Genomic DNA, 18,601 nt, shown 5'->3' on the forward strand with positions numbered 1-18,601 from the left:
AGATCAATGCGTCTCTTCCAGTTTATATGAAATGTTTTATAACGCGTACATCATATTAGACCGATTCAAATGGATATGAAGAACACTTGGTCAAACTTTGACCCATTCAAAATCTTATCATCATCTTATTTGACTTTTTCATTATTATTGACAGATTCAGTATTTAGCGATTCAATTGGATATGAGGAACACTTGGTCAAATTTTGACCCATTCAAAATCTTATCATCATCATCTTATTTGATTTTTTCATAAATGTTGACCGGATAAGATTTAGTATTTACCGATTCAATTGGATATGAGGAACACTTGGTCAAACTTTGACCCATTCAAAATCTTATCATCATCATCTTATTTGACTTTTTCATAAATATTGACCGGATAAGATTTAGTATTTACCGATTCAATTGGATATGAGGAACACTTGGTTAAACTTTGACACATTCAAAATCTTATCATCATCATCTTATTTGACTTTTTCATATTTAACACATTCAATTTGAAGATAAGCTTAGAAGACCTATTCAAAATCTGTCTTTGACCGGATAAGATTTATTATTCTCCGATGCATAAAATTATTGTATATGATGCTTAAAAGTTTGTACCTCTTAAAATTCCGCAAAATCTTGTAAATGCTTTTTAGGGTATATATATATATATATATATATATATATATATATATATATATATATATATATATATATATATAGTTCGGATCCTGTAGGAACCCAAAAATTAGTAGGAACCGCAAACAATATTCTCTACCAATCATTTCGTCAATGACACAAACATCAAACTCATTTAGTTGGTTGTGACGTGTTCGCACGAGACGCACGTCCATGAAACATAATACAACCTCGAGGGAATAATCATGTGCGACGAACGTCTATGGAACGTTATTTAAATGCATTTTTCTTTTCTTTTTCGTTTATTTTGGTCCATGGAACATCATTTAAATGGAACATATACGAACTCGGGCTAATACCTTGAAAAGATTAATATACATGGGGCCCAGCTTGCTCCGCTTCCTGAATTGGATGACACATTTCCAAGATGACACCTTTAGGAGTATCATATCTCCAACCTAAAATTCCAAGTCTGGTCAGCGTCTATCTACGTAACTTTTCTATCGGCTTTGAGTTGTCTGAAGTCTGTTGCAAACCTGCTGAATCAATTACATCGTCTTGAGTACCCCATGACCCGCTAACCGACCTCTCCCAAACATATCGAGGTCCTACACTTACTCCCATAGAGCATCTCAAAAGGAGGTCGATCAATGTTGGCGTGATAACTGTTGTTATACAAAAATTCCACCAAAGAAATATGGGTTAATATTATAAAAGCCCTAAATTTTTAACGCGTAATTGGAAAAAGCCTTGATATTTTTTTTATTATTGTTGTGGTCATAGCTTTCTCGCAGAATTATCACTCTAGCCCACTTAACGAGTTTCATGGTTAAGTTGGTTAACTTTTTTGCAAAATTAGTCCTAAAAAGTTCAAATTTAGTCCCTGAGGTTTGAAAAAAATTACACCACATGGTTTTTTAACTTTATTTTTCGTTTTTTGTATACTTTATTTATTCTCGGTTTTTTTTATAAATATATGTACATTTTTTATTTTCATTTTACATATATACTTTATTTATTTTCATTTTTTAACTTTATTTTTCAACAATTTTTTTTTAACTTTTTTACCTTTTGTTTTCTATTTTTTAGTGTATATATAGAGTATATTAGAGTTTTTTTTAGATTTTTTCATATTTCTTTTCGTATTATATTTTTTTTTTCACCTTTTTATTTTTTTATTTTTTTCTATTTTTTTTACTTGTGGTTTTTCTAATATTTTTTCTAAGTTTTTTCATATTACAATTTTTGTTTTCTATTTTTTTTCCTATTTTAGTTATTTATGGTTTTTCTAATGTTTTTATTTACTTTGATTCAAGTAAACGAACTTGATTCAATATAATTACTATAACAAGTTTTTTTTTTATAAAGATGACTATTATTATTTTTTTTCTTTTTTTTAGTCTATTATCAAATTGAAAAATATTATCTTGAATTTAATCTATTGATATCACATATAGAAATATGATTTAATTTGCAAGTTATATAACACATTGAAACACTAATTCTTAGTAAACAAACTATTTTTTTTTTAATTTTCATTTTTTCATAACATAAATATAATAGCACTAAAGAAAAAAAAGAAAAAAAAAAGAAAATAAGTTGGACCGAAATTACAAATATAAACATAACTACTTTATTTACTTGAATAAAAATAAAAAACAATTACAAAAACTATAAATTATCAAAATTGTAATATACTAATATATTAATACATTTTATATTTTTTGAAAAATGTCAATAAAAAGATAAAAATACAAAAAAAAAAACAAATAATTGGAAAACAAATAAGAAAAAAAAATAAAAAATTAAAAAGATGAAAAAAATAAAATATAATACGAAAAGAAATATGCAAAATCCTAAAAAAACTCTAATATACTCTATACATACACTAAAAAATAGAAAACAAAAGGTAAAAATGTTTTAAAAAATTGTTGAAAAATAAAGTTAAAAAATGAAAATAAGTAAAATATATATATAAAAAAAGAAAATAAAAAATGTACATATTTTTATAAAAAAACCAAAAATAAATAAAGTATACAAAAAACGAAAAATAAAGTTAAAAAACCATGTGGTATAATTGTTTTGAAACCTCAGGGACTAAATTTGAACTTTTTAGGACTAATTTTGCAAAAAAGTTAACCAACTTAACCATGAAACTCGTTAAGTGGGCTAGAGTGATAAGTTTGCGAAAAAGTTGTGGTCACAACAATAATAAAAAAAAATATCAGGGCTTTTTCCAATCACGTGTTAAAAATTTAGGGCTTTTATAATATTAACCCAAAGAAATATACATATCCCAACTACCACCAAAATCCAAAACACATGTCCCGCAACATATCTTCCAAAGTCTGGATAGTCCGCTCACTCTGACCATCAGAGTACGGGTGGAAGGTCGTGTTGAAATACAAACAGGTAACCAACTCCTCATGGAATCTCTTCCAGAACCTGGAAATACCGAACATCCCTATCAGAGACCACATAAACCAGCACCCCATGACGTGCTACCACCTCCCAAATGTAGATATCGGTTAGTTTTTCCACCGAAATACTCTCCTAAATCAGAATGAAATGTGTGTTCTTGGCAACCGATCCACAATGACCCATATCGAATCCACTATACACGTCGTCCGGGGTAACTTTGTGATGAAATTCATCATAATCTCTTCCCATTTCCAAACAGGAACTCCCGACAGCTCTACTTTCTTGTGAGGTCGTTGACGCTCAGACTTGACTTTTCTGCAAGTCAAACACCTCTCCACATATCATAATATGATTACTAAAACCAAACAATGATCATTCCAAAATAAACTTCAGTTATAGCTATATAGATAACTTTTCTAATGTATTATGATCATTGAATGTTGATCACTCGATTGCAACATTTTCTTCTTGTTCTTGAATCTTGATTGAAGCTCTTTTCTTCTTGCTCTTGAGTCTTAATTGTAGAATATCGATTTCAAATATCACAAAGTCGATTATATTGGGAGTCAACTGTAATTGGTCATTTGGATTAGGAGTTGAACTGGGAAGTTGAAGCGGAACGTCTAACAATCTAACTCCTCGATTTATCTACGTGAAGATTGATAAATGTATTATAAATTATCAATAATTAATTTATATTTCAAAATTTTAGACCGGGTGAGTCATAAACAGATCGAATCGATAGTGATCCATATCCGACCCTTTTAATAAAAGGGGTAACGGGTAATGAGTAAACGAATCATAAAATATGATCCAAACTCATTAATTTTGCATGAGTTTGTAACGGATCGGGGTCAAAACCCGCTTCATTGTTAGGTTTAGTAAAAATACATCCATTGGATTTAATCAACAAAGACATCATTATAAAGCGAAGTTTAGTAGGAACTAAGGACACCATCATCTTCGACTCCACTAAATCATATTTCCCTTCGAGTAAGTATTCTTTCCTTTTTTATTTATCTATCAAGAAATTAATCTTAAATTATGTTAACTCGATATAAACAACACATACATTACAACTACTAATATTTTATGGTATTATAGTTATATTTTGAATTGCTTTTAAACCACTAATTCACATAACTATCAATCTTTGCTGAAAAATCCTCCCTGATAAATCAAAATCTTTTTGCCACATGTCTTCTTCTCCTTCATTTGGACACATGTCATTTTCTAAATTTTTTGAATTTTGTATTTTCCACTTGTCATTTTATTGTATTTTTCATTTTATTAAATTAAAATTACATATTTAATATGTAAGGTAATATATATGTAAGATATTTATTAGACAAAATTTATATATGTAATGTATTCAATGTATTAAAACCTCATTAATTTAATAATTTAAATTTTTTCTCAATTTTCTTATAAATTCAAATTTCTCAAATTATTAAAATTTAATATTTAACTTTTTTTTTAAATAAACTCATGTAATACATTGGTCTCACACCTAGTCAATGGAATATATCTAGAGATTTTACAATTTTCTTTATATATATCTAAATCATAATCATATATCTAAATCATAATCATAGCCATTAGCCAAATACATGGGACCTTTGTCATTTTAATGGTACCCAACAATTCACAATACCATCTACCTTTCTTTTCTTCTCTCAAACCACCATTATCACCCCAAAATAGTCATAGATTTTAGGAGGAAATATTGAAACCAAGTATTTCATTAATTCCAACATAATTCAATTCTCTATAATTTTGCAACAAATCATGAGAATTTCTCGGATTTCAAATCCAATTCCCATCAAATCCTATCAAATCCACAAGGGAAAATGACTTATTAAGGTAACTAACTATTTCAATTGTTCATATATAGGTAATGTTCTTTTTTTTGTACACATTAAGGTAACTAACTTGTTGTGTTTGTTCACATTTAGGTAATATGACCGGCTATCACCTGTTTTTGCTTATGTGGCATCCACCTGGCATTTGACTTGAATTCATTGCACCTACGTGGCATGGTGCATATATGGGAAAATGACTTATTAAGGTAACTAACTATTTCAGTTGTCCATATATAGGTAATGTTCTTTTTTTTTGTACACATTAAGGTAACTAACTTGTTCTGTTTGTTCATATTTAGGTAATATGACCGGCTATCACCTGTTTTTGCTTATGTGGCATCCACCTGGCATTTGACTTGAATACGTTGCATCTACGTGGCATCCACCTGGCATATGACTTGTTTTGTTTCTTCTTCCTCATCTTATTCTTCAAAACGACAAGATAAATTTCAAGCTGATCATCTATGTGATTGTGGCTTACCATCTCGTGTGAAGATTTCAAGAACTCCTGACAACCCAGGAATAAAATTTAGAGTTTGTCAAAACTCGATGGTAAATCAATATTGTTGAATATGTTGCAGGAGTTCTTGAAATCTTCACACAAGAAGGTAAACCGCAATCACATGGATGATCAGCTTGAAATTCATCTTATCATTTTGAAGAATAAGATGAGGAAGAAGAAGCCATCGTCGATCGATCTAGGGTTTAGAATTAGGGGTGGAATCGTATGACACAGTTATAGTGTAATCGAATGAAGACAATATATGCACCATGCCACGTAGGTACAACGTATTCAAGTCATATGCTAGGTGGATGCCACATAAGCAAAAACAGTTGATAACCGGTCATATTACCTAAATATGAACAAACAGAACAAGTTAGTTACCTTAATGTGTACAAAAAAAAGAACATTACCTATATATGGACAACTGAAATAGTTAGTTACCTTAATAAGTCATTTTCCCATATATGCACCATGCCACGTAGGTGCAACGAATTCAAGTCAAATGCCAGGTGGATGCCACATAAGCAAAAACAGGTGATAGCCGGTCATATTACCTAAATGTGAACAAACACAACAAGTTAGTTACCTTAATGTGTACAAAAAAAAGAACATTACCTATATATGGACAATTGAAATAGTTAATTACCTTAATAAGTCATTTTCCCAATCCACAAACCAAACAACAAAAAGAATATATATTTTATACATGTTTTAAAAAGGTTTTCTAAAGTATTTGTCTTTATCCATTTTGGTCACGAGAAAAATTGTACTTTATGACCGAAGTTGAATAGTTGGTTCTCCAATTAATTTCAATGGAGCATAGAAGGATCATAGACCTGATGAAGTGAACAACGTTTCTTCAACCAAAACCCTCCAATTTATTTCTCGAAACAATTTCTACTATGGCGCATCGAGAATCGATGATGATTAAACTCCTTCTAGGGTTTATGCTACTGAGCTGCATACATCATGAATCCGCAATTGGTAGGTTTGTAGTTGAAAAAAACAGCTTAACAGTTACTTCTCCTGAATCCATCAAAGGAAATCACGACAGTGCCATTGGCAACTTCGGAATTCCTCAGTACGGCGGTAGTATGGCCGGAACAGTCGATTACCCGAAAGAAAACAAAAAAGGTTGTCGAAAGTTCGACGAATTCGGGATTTCTTTCAAAGCAAATCCCGGCGCATTGCCTAAATTTGTTCTTCTCGATCGTGGAGGTTTGTTGATAATTTATTTAAGTTTGAAGATCTTAGTTTATGATTTGTTTTTGGTGATACGACAAATACGAATTTGGGATTCAGCTAATTTTATAATCAAGTGTCGCAATCTAAATCATTTCATTGTTTATTTGATTGATTTCGTAATCTCCTTCAAATTTTTGTTTGTTATCCAGATTGTTTTTTTGCTTTGAAAGTATGGAACGCCCAAAACGCTGGTGCATCAGCTGTTCTTGTTGCAGACGACATTGACGAACCACTAATCACCATGGATAGACCTGAAGAAGATGGTTCCTCTTCAAAATACATAGAAAACATAACAATCCCATCAGCATTAATCTCCAATAACTTCGGTGAAACCCTGAAAAAAGCAATCAGTAACGGCGACATGGTAAACCTAAATCTTGATTGGAGAGAATCCGTTCCACATCCAGATGATCGAGTCGAATATGAACTATGGACAAATAGCAACGATGAATGTGGAGTTAAATGCGACATGTTAATGGAGTTTGTGAAGAGTTTCAAAGGGGCAGCACAAATTCTTGAGAAGGGTGGATATTCCCTTTTTACCCCTCATTATATAACATGGTATTGTCCTCAAGCGTTTACCATTAGTAAACAGTGTAAATCACAGTGTATCAATCATGGAAGGTATTGTGCACCTGATCCTGAACAGGATTTTAGCACAGGGTATGAAGGAAAAGATGTGGTTATTGAAAATTTGAGACAATTGTGTGTGTTTAAAGTGGCAAATGAGAGTAGAAAAGCATGGATTTGGTGGGATTATGTTACAGATTTTCAAATAAGGTGTCCCATGAAAGAGAAGAAGTATAATAAAGAGTGTGCTGATGAGGTCATCAAATCCCTAGGTAAATCTTTATTTCAATATCTGTTTAGGGTTTAGGGTTTAGGGTTTATTCATAGTAATGTGTTTTTTTTTGTGTGTGAATGTGTAGGACTTGATTTGGGAAAGATTGAGAAATGTATGGGAGACCCTAATGCGGATTCTGATAATATTGTCCTTAAAGAAGAACAAGATGCTCAAGTATGTTTTTTTTAATATATATTTTTAGACATTAATATAATGTTCTTTTGAGCATTGATTGGTTTTGGGAATATAATTAATGGAGTACTATGGAATTTTCAGATTGGGAAGGGGTCAAGAGGTGATGTGACCATATTGCCCACACTTGTGGTTAATAATAGACAATACCGAGGTTAGTTTTTACATTTACTGATGGAATGGAATAGAATGAAGGAATGGAATCAACCATTCCATTCCATTACTTACATTACTCAATCTTTGTTCACAGGAAAGTTAGAAAAAGGTGCTGTTTTGAAGGCCATTTGCTCTGGTTTTGAAGAAACAACCGAGCCTGCTGTTTGTCTTAGTGATGGTAAAACCCTAAATCTATAATCTTCATTTTTATTTTATTTTATTTTTTAAAATATTCAAGAATTCTTATTTACTAAAAAATATATATATAAAAAGGTGTGGAAACAAACGAGTGCTTGGAGAATAATGGTGGTTGCTGGCATGATAAATCCGCCAATGTCACTGCATGCAAGGTACCCTTTTTTTTTTATATATCTCATAACTCACAAATTTATAAAAAAAAAAAATCTTATATATTTTTATAAATTTTATACAGGATACATTTCGTGGGAGAGTTTGTGAGTGTCCTTTGGTTGATGGAGTACAATTCAAAGGAGATGGGTATACCTCATGTGTAGGTATTATACTAATACTTTCACTTTTTGAGTCAAGAATATAAAAATTAGTTTTCAAGGGTATTTTGGTAATTAAGTGTATGTTTTTTTGTAGCAAGTGGGCCAGGGCATTGTAAGATCAATAATGGAGGATGTTGGCATGAAAGCCGAAATGGTGATTCATTCTCAGCTTGTCTGGTTTGTGCTCTCTTTTGCTTTAGACTTTTTGGTATGAATATGATGGAATGGAATCACAAAAGTATGGAATGGAATCATGGATTCTTGTAACAGGATAATGAAAACGGGAAATGTGCATGTCCTTCTGGGTTTAAAGGCGATGGTGTGAAAAGTTGTGAAGGTAAATAAATTTTATATTTTTGACATAATGAAATGGTGGGAAGGGTTTTAGAAGGGTAATTTGGTAAATAAGATGAAATTATGGAACACAGATGTTGATGAATGTAAAGAGAAGAAAGCATGTCAATGTCCAGAATGCAGTTGCAAGAATACATGGGGAAGCTATGAGTGTAGTTGCAGTGGTGATTTTCTTTATTATAAAGACCATGATACCTGCATAAGTATGTTTTTTTCATTTTTTTTTATTTTTTTTTCAGTATTTATTATTATTATTATTATAAAATGTAAATGATGATTTGTTGCAGGTAAGACAGCTGGCAAAGGTAAATCTTCATGGGCTGCCATGTGGATTATTTTCTTGAGCTTAGCAATGGCTGCAGGTGGAGCATATCTCGTATACAAGTATAGATGGAGGGTAAGTTGGTCTTTTCACCTTTTTCTTTTTCAAAATGGTAAAAAAAAGTATATTGGTTTAATCACTAAATGACCATTTTACCCTTACATTAAGTCATTTGTCCATATTAAGTAAAAAAGAAATAAACCCTAAATCGATTAAATGATAAATTATGTTATGTATTGCCCTTTTTCTTGAAATTAAATGACATTTATCTCTCATTTTTTCAGTCATACATGGATTCAGAGATCAGAGCTATCATGGCACAATACATGCCTCTTGACAACCAAAGTGGAGTGGTGAATCATGTAAACGAGAATCATGCGTGAAAAGACATAATTATCCCTTGAAGAGTTTACACACATCTTTATATAGACTAGTGTAGAACTGTAGAAAACTTGGTCTGTGTCCAATTTGAATTAGATTTAGACACTTAGGGCTATTTTCAATGATAAGGATGACAAGGGCATTCATGTCTTTTGCACATATGACAGAGATCAAATGTGAGCCCTAGTTGTTTGTTCCTCGTTTATCAAAAAATGTTAAAAATACCAAGTAAAACAACATGAGAATTGAGAAGAACAAATTGACAATATTGCCTTTATCAAGAAATGTTCAACACTCTGTTTGCAACAAATTAGCAAACATTTTTTCATACAAAAACTAATTAAAGAAAAAGCTCATGTCCATAAACATTTAAGACACCATGTTCATGAAAAAAAAAACCATGAAGGTTGAACATAGAAGCATATATCTTGTTATGGACTCAAAAAATTGAATAAAAAAAAAGCAAAATATAGAATCATGGAATCATGTATTATCTTGGTGAAGGAAGAGTTATATCAAGTCCAATGTCCATACCATTGTACGCAAGAGGAGCATACATCCATAGATCATCAGAGCTCAAAAGCTGCAAACAAACATAACATCATTAGCTTCAATCTTCAATCTTCAATCTCAATTCATGATTTGAAATTCCTTTTAATATTGTTGTTTGTGTTTGTTTAATGTCTACTAACCTTGATTTGGAGTTGCAAAAATTTAACATATTGAACAGCTTCCTCAAGCATCGTGCTTATGTCAACCTTCATTAACCAAAAAAACGAAATATTAAAACCTTTTTTTTTTTTCGTGAAAATGTAGTAAAAAAATATAACTTAAAAAAAGATAATTTAAAAAACAATTACGTACCTTTGTACCATTAGGAACAAGACTCTGTAATATTCTCAACCTTTCATTGATTCTCTCTCTTCTTTTCTACAAAAGATAAAAAGAAATTACTTTGTCAGCAAAAAGGTAATTCTTCTGAATGACATAAGAGCCCAAAACCCAGTATCCAGATATCTGTATTGGAACTGAAACTCCTACACTGTAACCAGCATACCTTTGCGTAGACACTTTGACTATCGGTTGCTGAGCCATTACTTGCTCTTTTCTTGCCACTTGAATTCGCCATTGGAACCCCTTGTGGTCTTGGGCTTAAATCTTGCAATCTATTCGAGTCATCATCTGAGTCATTCATGCTTGTAAACTTTGTCTTCTTCCAACCCATTTGAACCTACAAATCATTAAAAAAAAAAAAAAAAAAAAAAACTTCATCAAAACCAATTACATTTTTAGATTTAGTAAGTTGTATAAACAAAATTTGATCTATGTTAAACATACATCATCGAAGCTATAAGAGCGTTTCCTAGAACTTGGTGTCATGTTATCAAACTCAGTTGCTTCCTCTCCTTCCATTTTTGAGAAAAAAGGAATGACGGAAATACCCCTTTTGTTGTTGCCACCTGAAGAGGAGATTGAGAGGTAGCTTTCCCCGCTTGAAGTGGGAAAAAGAAGACTATTGGTGTTTGCATTGTCTGAAATGGATATTGAAGCTTCGTAATCATCTTTCATGGTGGATTCATGGTGTGATTGTGACCAAAATGCAGAAGAAGAGGAAGAAGAATCTTCAAAGGTGGAAGTTTTAGGTGATTTAGTTGAAAAGTTACCAAGTAATTGTGCCATGAAATCAGCTTCTTCACTAACATATGTTCCACTAAAGTAGTTCCTTTCTCCTTCCAAAAGAGTAGACACAGATTCCATTTTTTTTTTTTTTGTATAGTTGAAAATAGAAATAGAAATGAAAGAATAAATGTTTGGAGTTATCTGTCAAATCACAAGTGTCAAGAGAAGCTATTTATGGATGGGTTATGTGTCAGTTGATTGGTTTAGTTTGTTTAATCACCATATTATATTCATATTAAAATAGAAGAATTTGATTATGTCATAAACAATCATTAGAATGTTTGTTTAGGTGCTAATACAGCTAACGTGACCTTTCATAGGGTTTGAATCAGATTAATCAACATGCTGACAGGGATACGTGTCAGAAGGGGCATCATTGAGAATTGAGAAGGGGATAATCGTCAATTGTTTATCTAAAAACTTCATTCTTCATTTCAAGACACAGAAGAGATATGAAGACAAATGTGTAGCTACTAGATTACACTTATTGTCATCTTAAATTCCTGAAGCAATGATCAAAATCTTCCTACATTTGGCTAATTGTTAGATAAAAACCGATAAAACTCAGATTATCTACCAAATGAATTTCTCATTGCAACATTTGATCGATTTAGTTCTTAATTTTCCAAATGATTTATATTCCAATACTCTGTATATGATTAAAATGTAGTTACAAATATGTGTTAACGATTTTGAAACTGAAAGAGGTTAACTACAGATTTCAATGATAACAACACAATCAACTTGCATATTGATGACGTACGACAGTCTTATACTGAAACTATAAATTAAATTTGACGAAGGCAAAGAGAGATTTTCAATGAGCTGTAGAGATCTCTCAGGTTTTTTGTATAAAAAAAATATCTGAAAAAAGAAGAAACTCGTAATTGTTGGTGACGAAAGAAGAAAAACACACCAGTCACTGAAGAAGGAGGTGCGAAACCGCGTTCCGAGATATTCCCGGCGATGTTGTCGCATGTTGAATAAGGAACATAAATATATTTCTTCTCCTTCTTCTTCTTCTACGTGTTCGTGTAGTGATTTAGGTGAAGTCATGGAGCAAAACCCTGGATAGATCTGGCATTGATAGTGATGGAACTTAATTGTTTAGGAAACATATGCCGGCCATTTGCACGATCTCCGATTTTAAACTAATATTGCGAAGACGAAAGAGGCATAAATTATATACGATAGATTGATTCTGAATATGAAGAACTCCATTAAAGGGTTGTGATTGCACGTTTTCGTGGGTTTTAGAGGAGAAAGCTTCCATGGGAGTTGTTAGGAACTCTGCCATTCTTTTTCTTTTGAATATTGGGGTGTTCGGGATTACGTATGAATTCAACGCGAATTTTATATTATAAGGTATTAATTTAATATTATAATTTGTGAATTTAGTTTTAATATGTGAATTAATTGAGTTATTATATTGGCATTATTCATACTCTCATACTGGCAGTTATTCTTTAATTTATATATTTCAATCATTAAAATCGTTTACATATTGATTAATAATTTTTATTTAAGATGTTTTTAGTTAATGAACTTCTATTTTTGTTCTTGATAATCCAATCAATTATTGGTGTAAAAATATGCCCTCAATCAATGGTGGCCATTTGAGGTTTATTGGTGATTTGTTAATCCGTTTTTTTTTTTTTTTTGCATATTGTGAGCAAACAGAAATGGAGATAATTTGTACACAACAATTTTTCTCCATACACAACAATTGGTGTTTTAAAATGTTATATTGTATAATTCTATAATGCATAAATTGTTGTGTATGCTAAAAAACTTTTGTGTACGAATCACTTCCCAACAGAAATCTATGAATAATGTTTTGGTTTTGGTTTTGTCCAACTATGGATCTCAAAGGGAATGTAATTGGATAGGTTGACCTAAAATGTCTCATGATCGATCGATGTTGGCTATTTGAGTTTAATTGAAGCAAGTGAAAGAAATTGGGGTTGAAGCTTGGAAATCGAAGATGTTCTTGATATTTAGTTAGGTTTTGTAATGTTTAGATATTTCTCTCAAATACACCTAAATTGTGTGTACAAATCAATTTTATTAAAGGATGTGAAAATCAAGCTATTTCTAGCCCCAAACATCTCGCTATAAATGTGACTATCTCCTCTTCTTCAAAATGTTAACTACTTATTGTCAAGATCATCTTTCGTTATTACATCGCTATCCCATCATTTCGGTTATTTGTCTTTCAAAGTGGGTTATACTTATGTTTCATCTTTCATTTTTATTTTATTTTTATCTTTTAATACAAATAATAAAATAAAAAGAAGAGAAAAGAAAGCGAAAAAGAGTCCTGCAATGAGACCATTTTATGGTCACACCGCATTGGATGTTGGATAAGTATAACACTCATCCTCAATGTTGAATGTCAAAATAATATGTTAGGCTGCAAAACAAAATGAAGCATACATGGGTTAAACATCTTTCAAAAATAATATATAAACGTACACAATATAGTATAACACCATTTCCTCTTTAAAACTTCTTTAAACTTTATAAAAGGAAAACATTGCATAATAAATCATACATCGTAATAAACTTAAGTCGAAAACAAACAATGTATATATAGTGAATGTAGTGCATAACATGGACATCCATACCCAAATCCATGAGTATTGTGCAACTCAAAATAATTGTATGTCTCTTAAGAGACTCTAAATGGTTAGCTCTATGGCTACCCCATGTTGGGGAGTTTTAAGTCAGTTGCTCATCATTTTCTTAAATGAAAGAAAATATAAATTAAATGATTAATGGTGAATTAGACCAACACCACAACCGCTCACACACATCACACACACTCAATTTATTTTCCTTTTCTTTTATATGTCATATTCTATGTTTTCATTGAATTTTGTAATTTGGACATCAAATATTATCTAAATAAAATTAATAAAAAATAATAATTTTTGAAAAAAAATGTTCTCTTTAAACAGAGCATAATATCCATATAATTCATATTTCATGTTAATTTTTTATTTATAATAAATAGTTGGTTTAAATTGGGTTGTTAATGGGGGTGAAAATTTTATTGGATTGAGTTATATAGGTGAAAGAAAGAGAAAATATTTTTTTTAATAGAAAATATGGATTAACTTGGGTTGCTAATGGGAATAGTCTAAGGGATTCAAGTATATGTCTTTTGTCTTTTAAAAGAAGCAGTGGTCCATCTCCACGAATTTAGTGGTTAAATAGAGTTTGTTGTCATAGCTAACACGACGCAGACCAAGTAAACAACTAAACAAGGCTCAAACATCATACACTAGGTAACATGTGAACAATCACACATGTGCCACACGATGGCTTTGCAAGATCCAACATGTGAAGGTCTTCTAGAATGACACACAACTTTTTATTGTTATGTGGATATCCAAGTCTATTTTTAAGTGTCCGGACCACACAATCTCTTGATTCATACCCAACTATATCGATGAATGCAACATAAAGCATCTTAGATAATGTTAAATCATTTTAAAGATGTCTCCGTTTTCAAAATTTATTCAATTCTTTAGAATGTTTACTTTTTAAATGTACAAATAGTTTATAAAATAACAAGTAATACATATTATATCATATTACAAACACAAAAGGGAAATTAAGACATCATAGAGGGAATGTGCTCAAAATACTTTGTATTCATCTAGGTAGCTTGTGCATCAACTCTCTTTACCGTCTTAGTGTGTTCATTGATCACCTATAAGCCATAACAATCAAGCACAAGACTTACTAAACTCTACAAGCAAAGCTACCCAAGAATTATGTATAGGCTTTCATCTTCTTGCTTCTAATAATGCCTCATTATACAACTGTTAGCTAGTGCTTTTGTTCTAATACTAGTCAATGGCTAAAGGCATTTTTAAATTTGTTTCTGAAGTTACATATCTTTCTGACTTTCTATATTTTTATATAAGTTTTATAAGCACAAAATGAAAAAGAAAGCTAAAAAAACAGAAAAAGTGGTTGTAAGTTGTAACAATTAAATGGAATAAACATAAAAGAAAGAGACCCTAACATATAATGTGCAACTTTAACAAAACAGTATTATACTTCTAATATATCTGTCCACAAAACAAACAATGTGCAAGTGCAATCAATCCTTTCATTTTTCATAATCATCCAAATTATAATATCATCCATCATGAGATGAAACACAGACAACCAAAACCCTCTAAAATTATCCTCACTGTTCCTCCTCCTGGCCCACCACCTCTTCCCCAAACCCTCGTTGTGCAATTCTGTAATACAGAATTCCCATTGTCGCTAAACACGCCCTGCATCCAAATTATATTATTATAATGATTATAATTTATAAAAATTTAAATGAAGAGATCTAATTATTATCTTACATGATTGCTATAACCAGAAGTATTTTTCTTGGATCCATCCTTGAAGGCCTATGGTGGGGCCTATGAGTCTGAGTCTCATCTGTATTTCCATCTTTTCTAGGAGGTGCAGTCACTGGTAAAGTTGGCAATGCACTTGACCAAAATGGTATCAATGACCGAAGAAACTTATGCCGAAATGTCCCTACAAATTACAAAATTTTATTTTTTGATATAGTGAAAAAGACTAAAATGCCCTTGGTATTTAAAAGATCCAGCTTTCTCACCTCTCCTAGTGTACTTCTTCCGATTAGCATCTTCATCATCTGCATAATAAGAAACCTCAGAGTTTTGCCTTTCTACTTGTTGTGCACTCTTTCTTGTTGTAGCCCCAGGCTGCATTAGAATTGGAATTGGAATTGGAATTGGATTCTTAAAGATGGAAATGGAAAGCTTAAGATAAAGTACTTACAACAACAGAAGTTGGGCTTCTTGAGTGATTTGCTGAATTGGGAACATCAATCTCCACAATGTCTATGCTTGAAGGTTTAGAAGAAGAAGAAGAACCATTCACAGAGGAGGGATCTTTTGTCAAAGGCTCTGAGGATATAGCAGGAATTGGGAATGAAACTGGATTGTTTCCAAACACATTCTTCTCCATTCCAGTCTGCATAACATAACAAGATCAATACTTATGTGAAGAAGAATATCTTGAAAAAAGAAAAAACCAAACATATACTTCTTGTGAAATTGGATTACCTGAATAATTGCTTCCTTCAACTGTGAATGTAAACGTGACCCTGAATCTTTGATGCTTTTAGGAGGCCATATCTGCGAAGAAAGTGTAATAGTTGGTGATTAGTAAAATATAGACAGGTAATAGTAATGGTAATGCAGTATACAAGTATACAAGTAGAGCTTACTGAAGTTGAACATTGAGGACAAACATATCCAGCCGGAGCAGTGTGTGGAGGGTAGCTTTTAATATTTGAAACTAAGCAACTAGTGTGTATGATATCTGAGAAAAAGAAAGAAATTACATAAGATGGAGTAATTTCAACATTTTATGAAACTAAAAAAACAAAATGATGCAGTTTTCTTGAGTGTAGAATAGCATACGCAGGCATCCCAGACGTGTAGTTTGAGAGCCACCACCTTCTTCAAGCACAGCTTGACAATGGCAGCACTTTGTGGGCCAGTCATACTCTCCATCAATTACCCATTCTGAGTATGTACGAACCTAAGAAATCAACTAAATGGTCTCAAATGATATCTATGAAAAGGTGATCATCTTGATAGATAGAAACAACTGCTATGTAGGAGATATTACAACGTACCACACAAATTTGGTGCTCTGGAAAACAGATGCATTCTCCACAAACTGGAACCTTGTGCACGAAGCAGTACAATTTAGTTGCCTGTGAGCAACAAATCCGGTTTGGTTAGTGCTCGAGTTTAACAATAAACATGATAAATTACACTCAGCATACTCCCGTCGTCAACTGAGGTCAACTTTCATGGTGAATCGAACAAAGTTACTTGATCGAGTATTTAGATCTAAAAGGATTACACACTCTTCTAGAAGAAATAAATCTATGCGAATTGGGATCTAAGATCCCAGATTCGCAGCAATGGCGACACAAATTTGTTAGCTCGATCTGATCTGAGAGCTCTAATCATTAGTGAGCATGTTCGACGAATTCAATTGCCCAAATTAAAACCTAGCATTAGGTATATAAACCTATAAATTACGTTGAGATAAAAGAGGAAGAAATTAGCACATACCTTTCGGCACTTGCAGACCACCATCGCATTAACTATAAGTTGTTTACAGCTGAAAACCTAAAATTGAAACATCAATTTTAGTATTGAGTATGATTTCGATTTGAATAGACGCAAACTTTCTTAATACGGTATGGTTTTCGGTGGAGTATTTTAGGGTTTTAAGTAGATAAAAATTGAAGATCCGTGCAAGAGATCTTTAAAAAAGGATGATGAGGAGATCAATTAGAGATGTTGAATAGTATATCTGGTGCTTTGATTCAATGTTCTAAGGATTTGGATTTCTGAGATGATCTTTCATGATCAGAAGTAATTCGGTTCTCAGGGTAGCGTTAATATCAGAGATGGGTTTCGGTTTGCGACACGGAGGAAATAATAGTGTGCGACTTGGCGCACCACGCACCTGGATCTTGGAACACTTTTTAGTTGGGTCATTGGCTCGGAATTTTATATGTTTTAAAATAATTATTAATTATGTAGGTTTCTTTTAATTTTTTTTATAAATAAAATTATGAATTAAGTCTCTCGTTGTCTCACTTTATATGACTCGACAGGGCTTTAGAGAATAATAGGTTGTAATTAGAGATGGCAACCGGGGCGGGTTTTACAGGGGACCCCAATCCCTATTCTCATCCCCGAATCCTCATTTCAATCCTCATTCCCATCCCCACCGGGGAATATAAATAAACCCCCATCTCCACCCCCAACGGGGAATCGGGGATTTCTTTTTCTCTTTTAATATGAAAAAATTTATGTAAAGAAAACATCTAAATTTCAATTTTACCAGCATAAGTTTAAAGATTTTACAAAATATAAAAAAATATATAGATTGCATAAAAAATATAAATAAATTTTCTACCATATTTAAATATATACATGAGAAATCAAGTAGAAAAAATTATCAGAGTGATATTTGAGGTAAAATAAATGAACAAAATACAAAAAAAAAAAAATCATACATGAGTTTAAGTAAGATAAAAAGAAAAACAAAGTATAATTTCAACCAAAAATTACTAATGAGTTAGGTTACTTGGATAAAATTCTATGTATTGTAAATTGTACTATAAATATATGTTTTGTATTACTTTTATATATTAATATATATCGGGGGCGGGTCCAGGGTCGGGGATTAGGGGTGTCCCCATCCCCATCCCCCTCCCCACTTTTTTTATTCGGGGATTCCCCATCCCCGGTCAACTTGGGGATTCCCCGGTCAAAACGGGTGCGGGTTTCGGGTTCCCCATCGGGTATGGGGCTTTTTGCCATCCCTAGTTGTAATTATATCATATGCTATTCTAACATTCAAATTTTCAAGTCAAATTTTTTTTATTTTTAAATCCACATAAAATCAGTTTTCATTAAAATCATCCCAGAA

The 18,601-nt window shown here is 31.9% G+C and overlaps 3 protein-coding genes across 7 annotated transcripts; 1 reads left to right on the forward strand and 2 right to left on the reverse strand.

The window, feature by feature from the left end:
• Positions 1-6,182: 6,182 nt before the first annotated feature.
• LOC145062378 (vacuolar-sorting receptor 1-like) lies at positions 6,183-9,577 on the forward strand. Its single transcript, XM_079009988.1, has 12 exons — positions 6,183-6,630; positions 6,807-7,499; positions 7,587-7,675; positions 7,778-7,847; positions 7,944-8,027; positions 8,123-8,199; positions 8,283-8,364; positions 8,456-8,538; positions 8,632-8,698; positions 8,790-8,918; positions 9,003-9,112; positions 9,322-9,577. The coding sequence occupies exons 1-12, from the start codon at positions 6,315-6,317 to the stop codon at positions 9,418-9,420; spliced, it is 1,899 nt and encodes a 632-aa protein (XP_078866114.1). The 5' UTR covers positions 6,183-6,314; the 3' UTR covers positions 9,421-9,577.
• Positions 9,578-9,762: 185 nt separating this feature from the next.
• Positions 9,763-12,417, reverse strand: LOC145062380 (transcription factor bHLH84-like). Of its 5 annotated transcripts, XM_079009993.1 has the most exons (7): positions 12,015-12,416; positions 11,083-11,148; positions 10,757-10,950; positions 10,476-10,649; positions 10,283-10,348; positions 10,111-10,176; positions 9,763-10,001 (listed from the first exon to the last, which is right to left on the reverse strand). In XM_079009993.1, exons 2-7 carry the CDS (start codon positions 11,096-11,098, stop codon positions 9,909-9,911), a joined length of 609 nt encoding a protein of 202 aa, XP_078866119.1. In that variant the 5' UTR covers positions 11,099-11,148; positions 12,015-12,416; the 3' UTR covers positions 9,763-9,908. The 5 variants fall into 5 exon arrangements, with proteins under 5 accessions (XP_078866119.1, XP_078866118.1, XP_078866117.1 ...); XM_079009992.1 differs by having other exon boundaries at positions 11,083-12,417; XM_079009991.1 differs by having other exon boundaries at positions 10,757-11,148.
• A 2,731-nt stretch (positions 12,418-15,148) lies between these two features.
• LOC145062379 (uncharacterized) lies at positions 15,149-17,640 on the reverse strand. The gene is made up of 9 exons (XM_079009989.1): positions 17,230-17,640; positions 16,782-16,862; positions 16,564-16,684; positions 16,368-16,462; positions 16,204-16,275; positions 15,917-16,111; positions 15,732-15,840; positions 15,469-15,649; positions 15,149-15,393 (listed from the first exon to the last, which is right to left on the reverse strand). Exons 1-9 carry the CDS (start codon positions 17,251-17,253, stop codon positions 15,303-15,305), a joined length of 969 nt encoding a protein of 322 aa, XP_078866115.1. The 5' UTR covers positions 17,254-17,640; the 3' UTR covers positions 15,149-15,302.
• Positions 17,641-18,601: the final 961 nt, after the last annotated feature.

This window comes from Lactuca serriola, chromosome 7 (assembly GCF_051521515.1).
Source record: "Lactuca serriola cultivar US96UC23 chromosome 7, Lser_US96UC23_V15, whole genome shotgun sequence".
NCBI lineage: Eukaryota > Viridiplantae > Streptophyta > Magnoliopsida > Asterales > Asteraceae > Lactuca > Lactuca serriola.

What these genes read in the sequence shown, in the direction of transcription:
- LOC145062378 (XM_079009988.1), top strand. Translation starts at nt 6,315, where the DNA reads ATGGCGCATCGAGAATCGATGATGATTAAACTCCTTCTAGGGTTTATG. An exon ending in CCAATGTCACTGCATGCAAG is followed by an intron (nt 8,200 to 8,282) that starts GTACCCTTTTTT and finishes AATTTTATACAG; the next exon opens with GATACATTTCGTGGGAGAGT. An exon ending in TGGTGTGAAAAGTTGTGAAG is followed by an intron (nt 8,699 to 8,789) that starts GTAAATAAATTT and finishes TATGGAACACAG; the next exon opens with ATGTTGATGAATGTAAAGAG.
- LOC145062379 (XM_079009989.1), bottom strand. Translation starts at nt 17,253, where the DNA reads ATGGTGGTCTGCAAGTGCCGAAAG. An exon ending in TACACGTCTGGGATGCCTGC is followed by an intron (nt 16,463 to 16,563) that starts GTATGCTATTCT and finishes TCTTTTTCTCAG; the next exon opens with ATATCATACACACTAGTTGC. An exon ending in GAAGCCCAACTTCTGTTGTT is followed by an intron (nt 15,841 to 15,916) that starts GTAAGTACTTTA and finishes ATTCTAATGCAG; the next exon opens with CCTGGGGCTACAACAAGAAA.
- LOC145062380 (XM_079009990.1), bottom strand. Translation starts at nt 11,176, where the DNA reads ATGGAATCTGTGTCTACTCTTTTGGAAGGAGAAAGGAACTACTTTAGT. An exon ending in GTCAAAGTGTCTACGCAAAG is followed by an intron (nt 10,349 to 10,475) that starts GTATGCTGGTTA and finishes TATCTTTTGTAG; the next exon opens with AAAAGAAGAGAGAGAATCAA. An exon ending in TTTTGCAACTCCAAATCAAG is followed by an intron (nt 10,002 to 10,110) that starts GTTAGTAGACAT and finishes GTTTGTTTGCAG; the next exon opens with CTTTTGAGCTCTGATGATCT.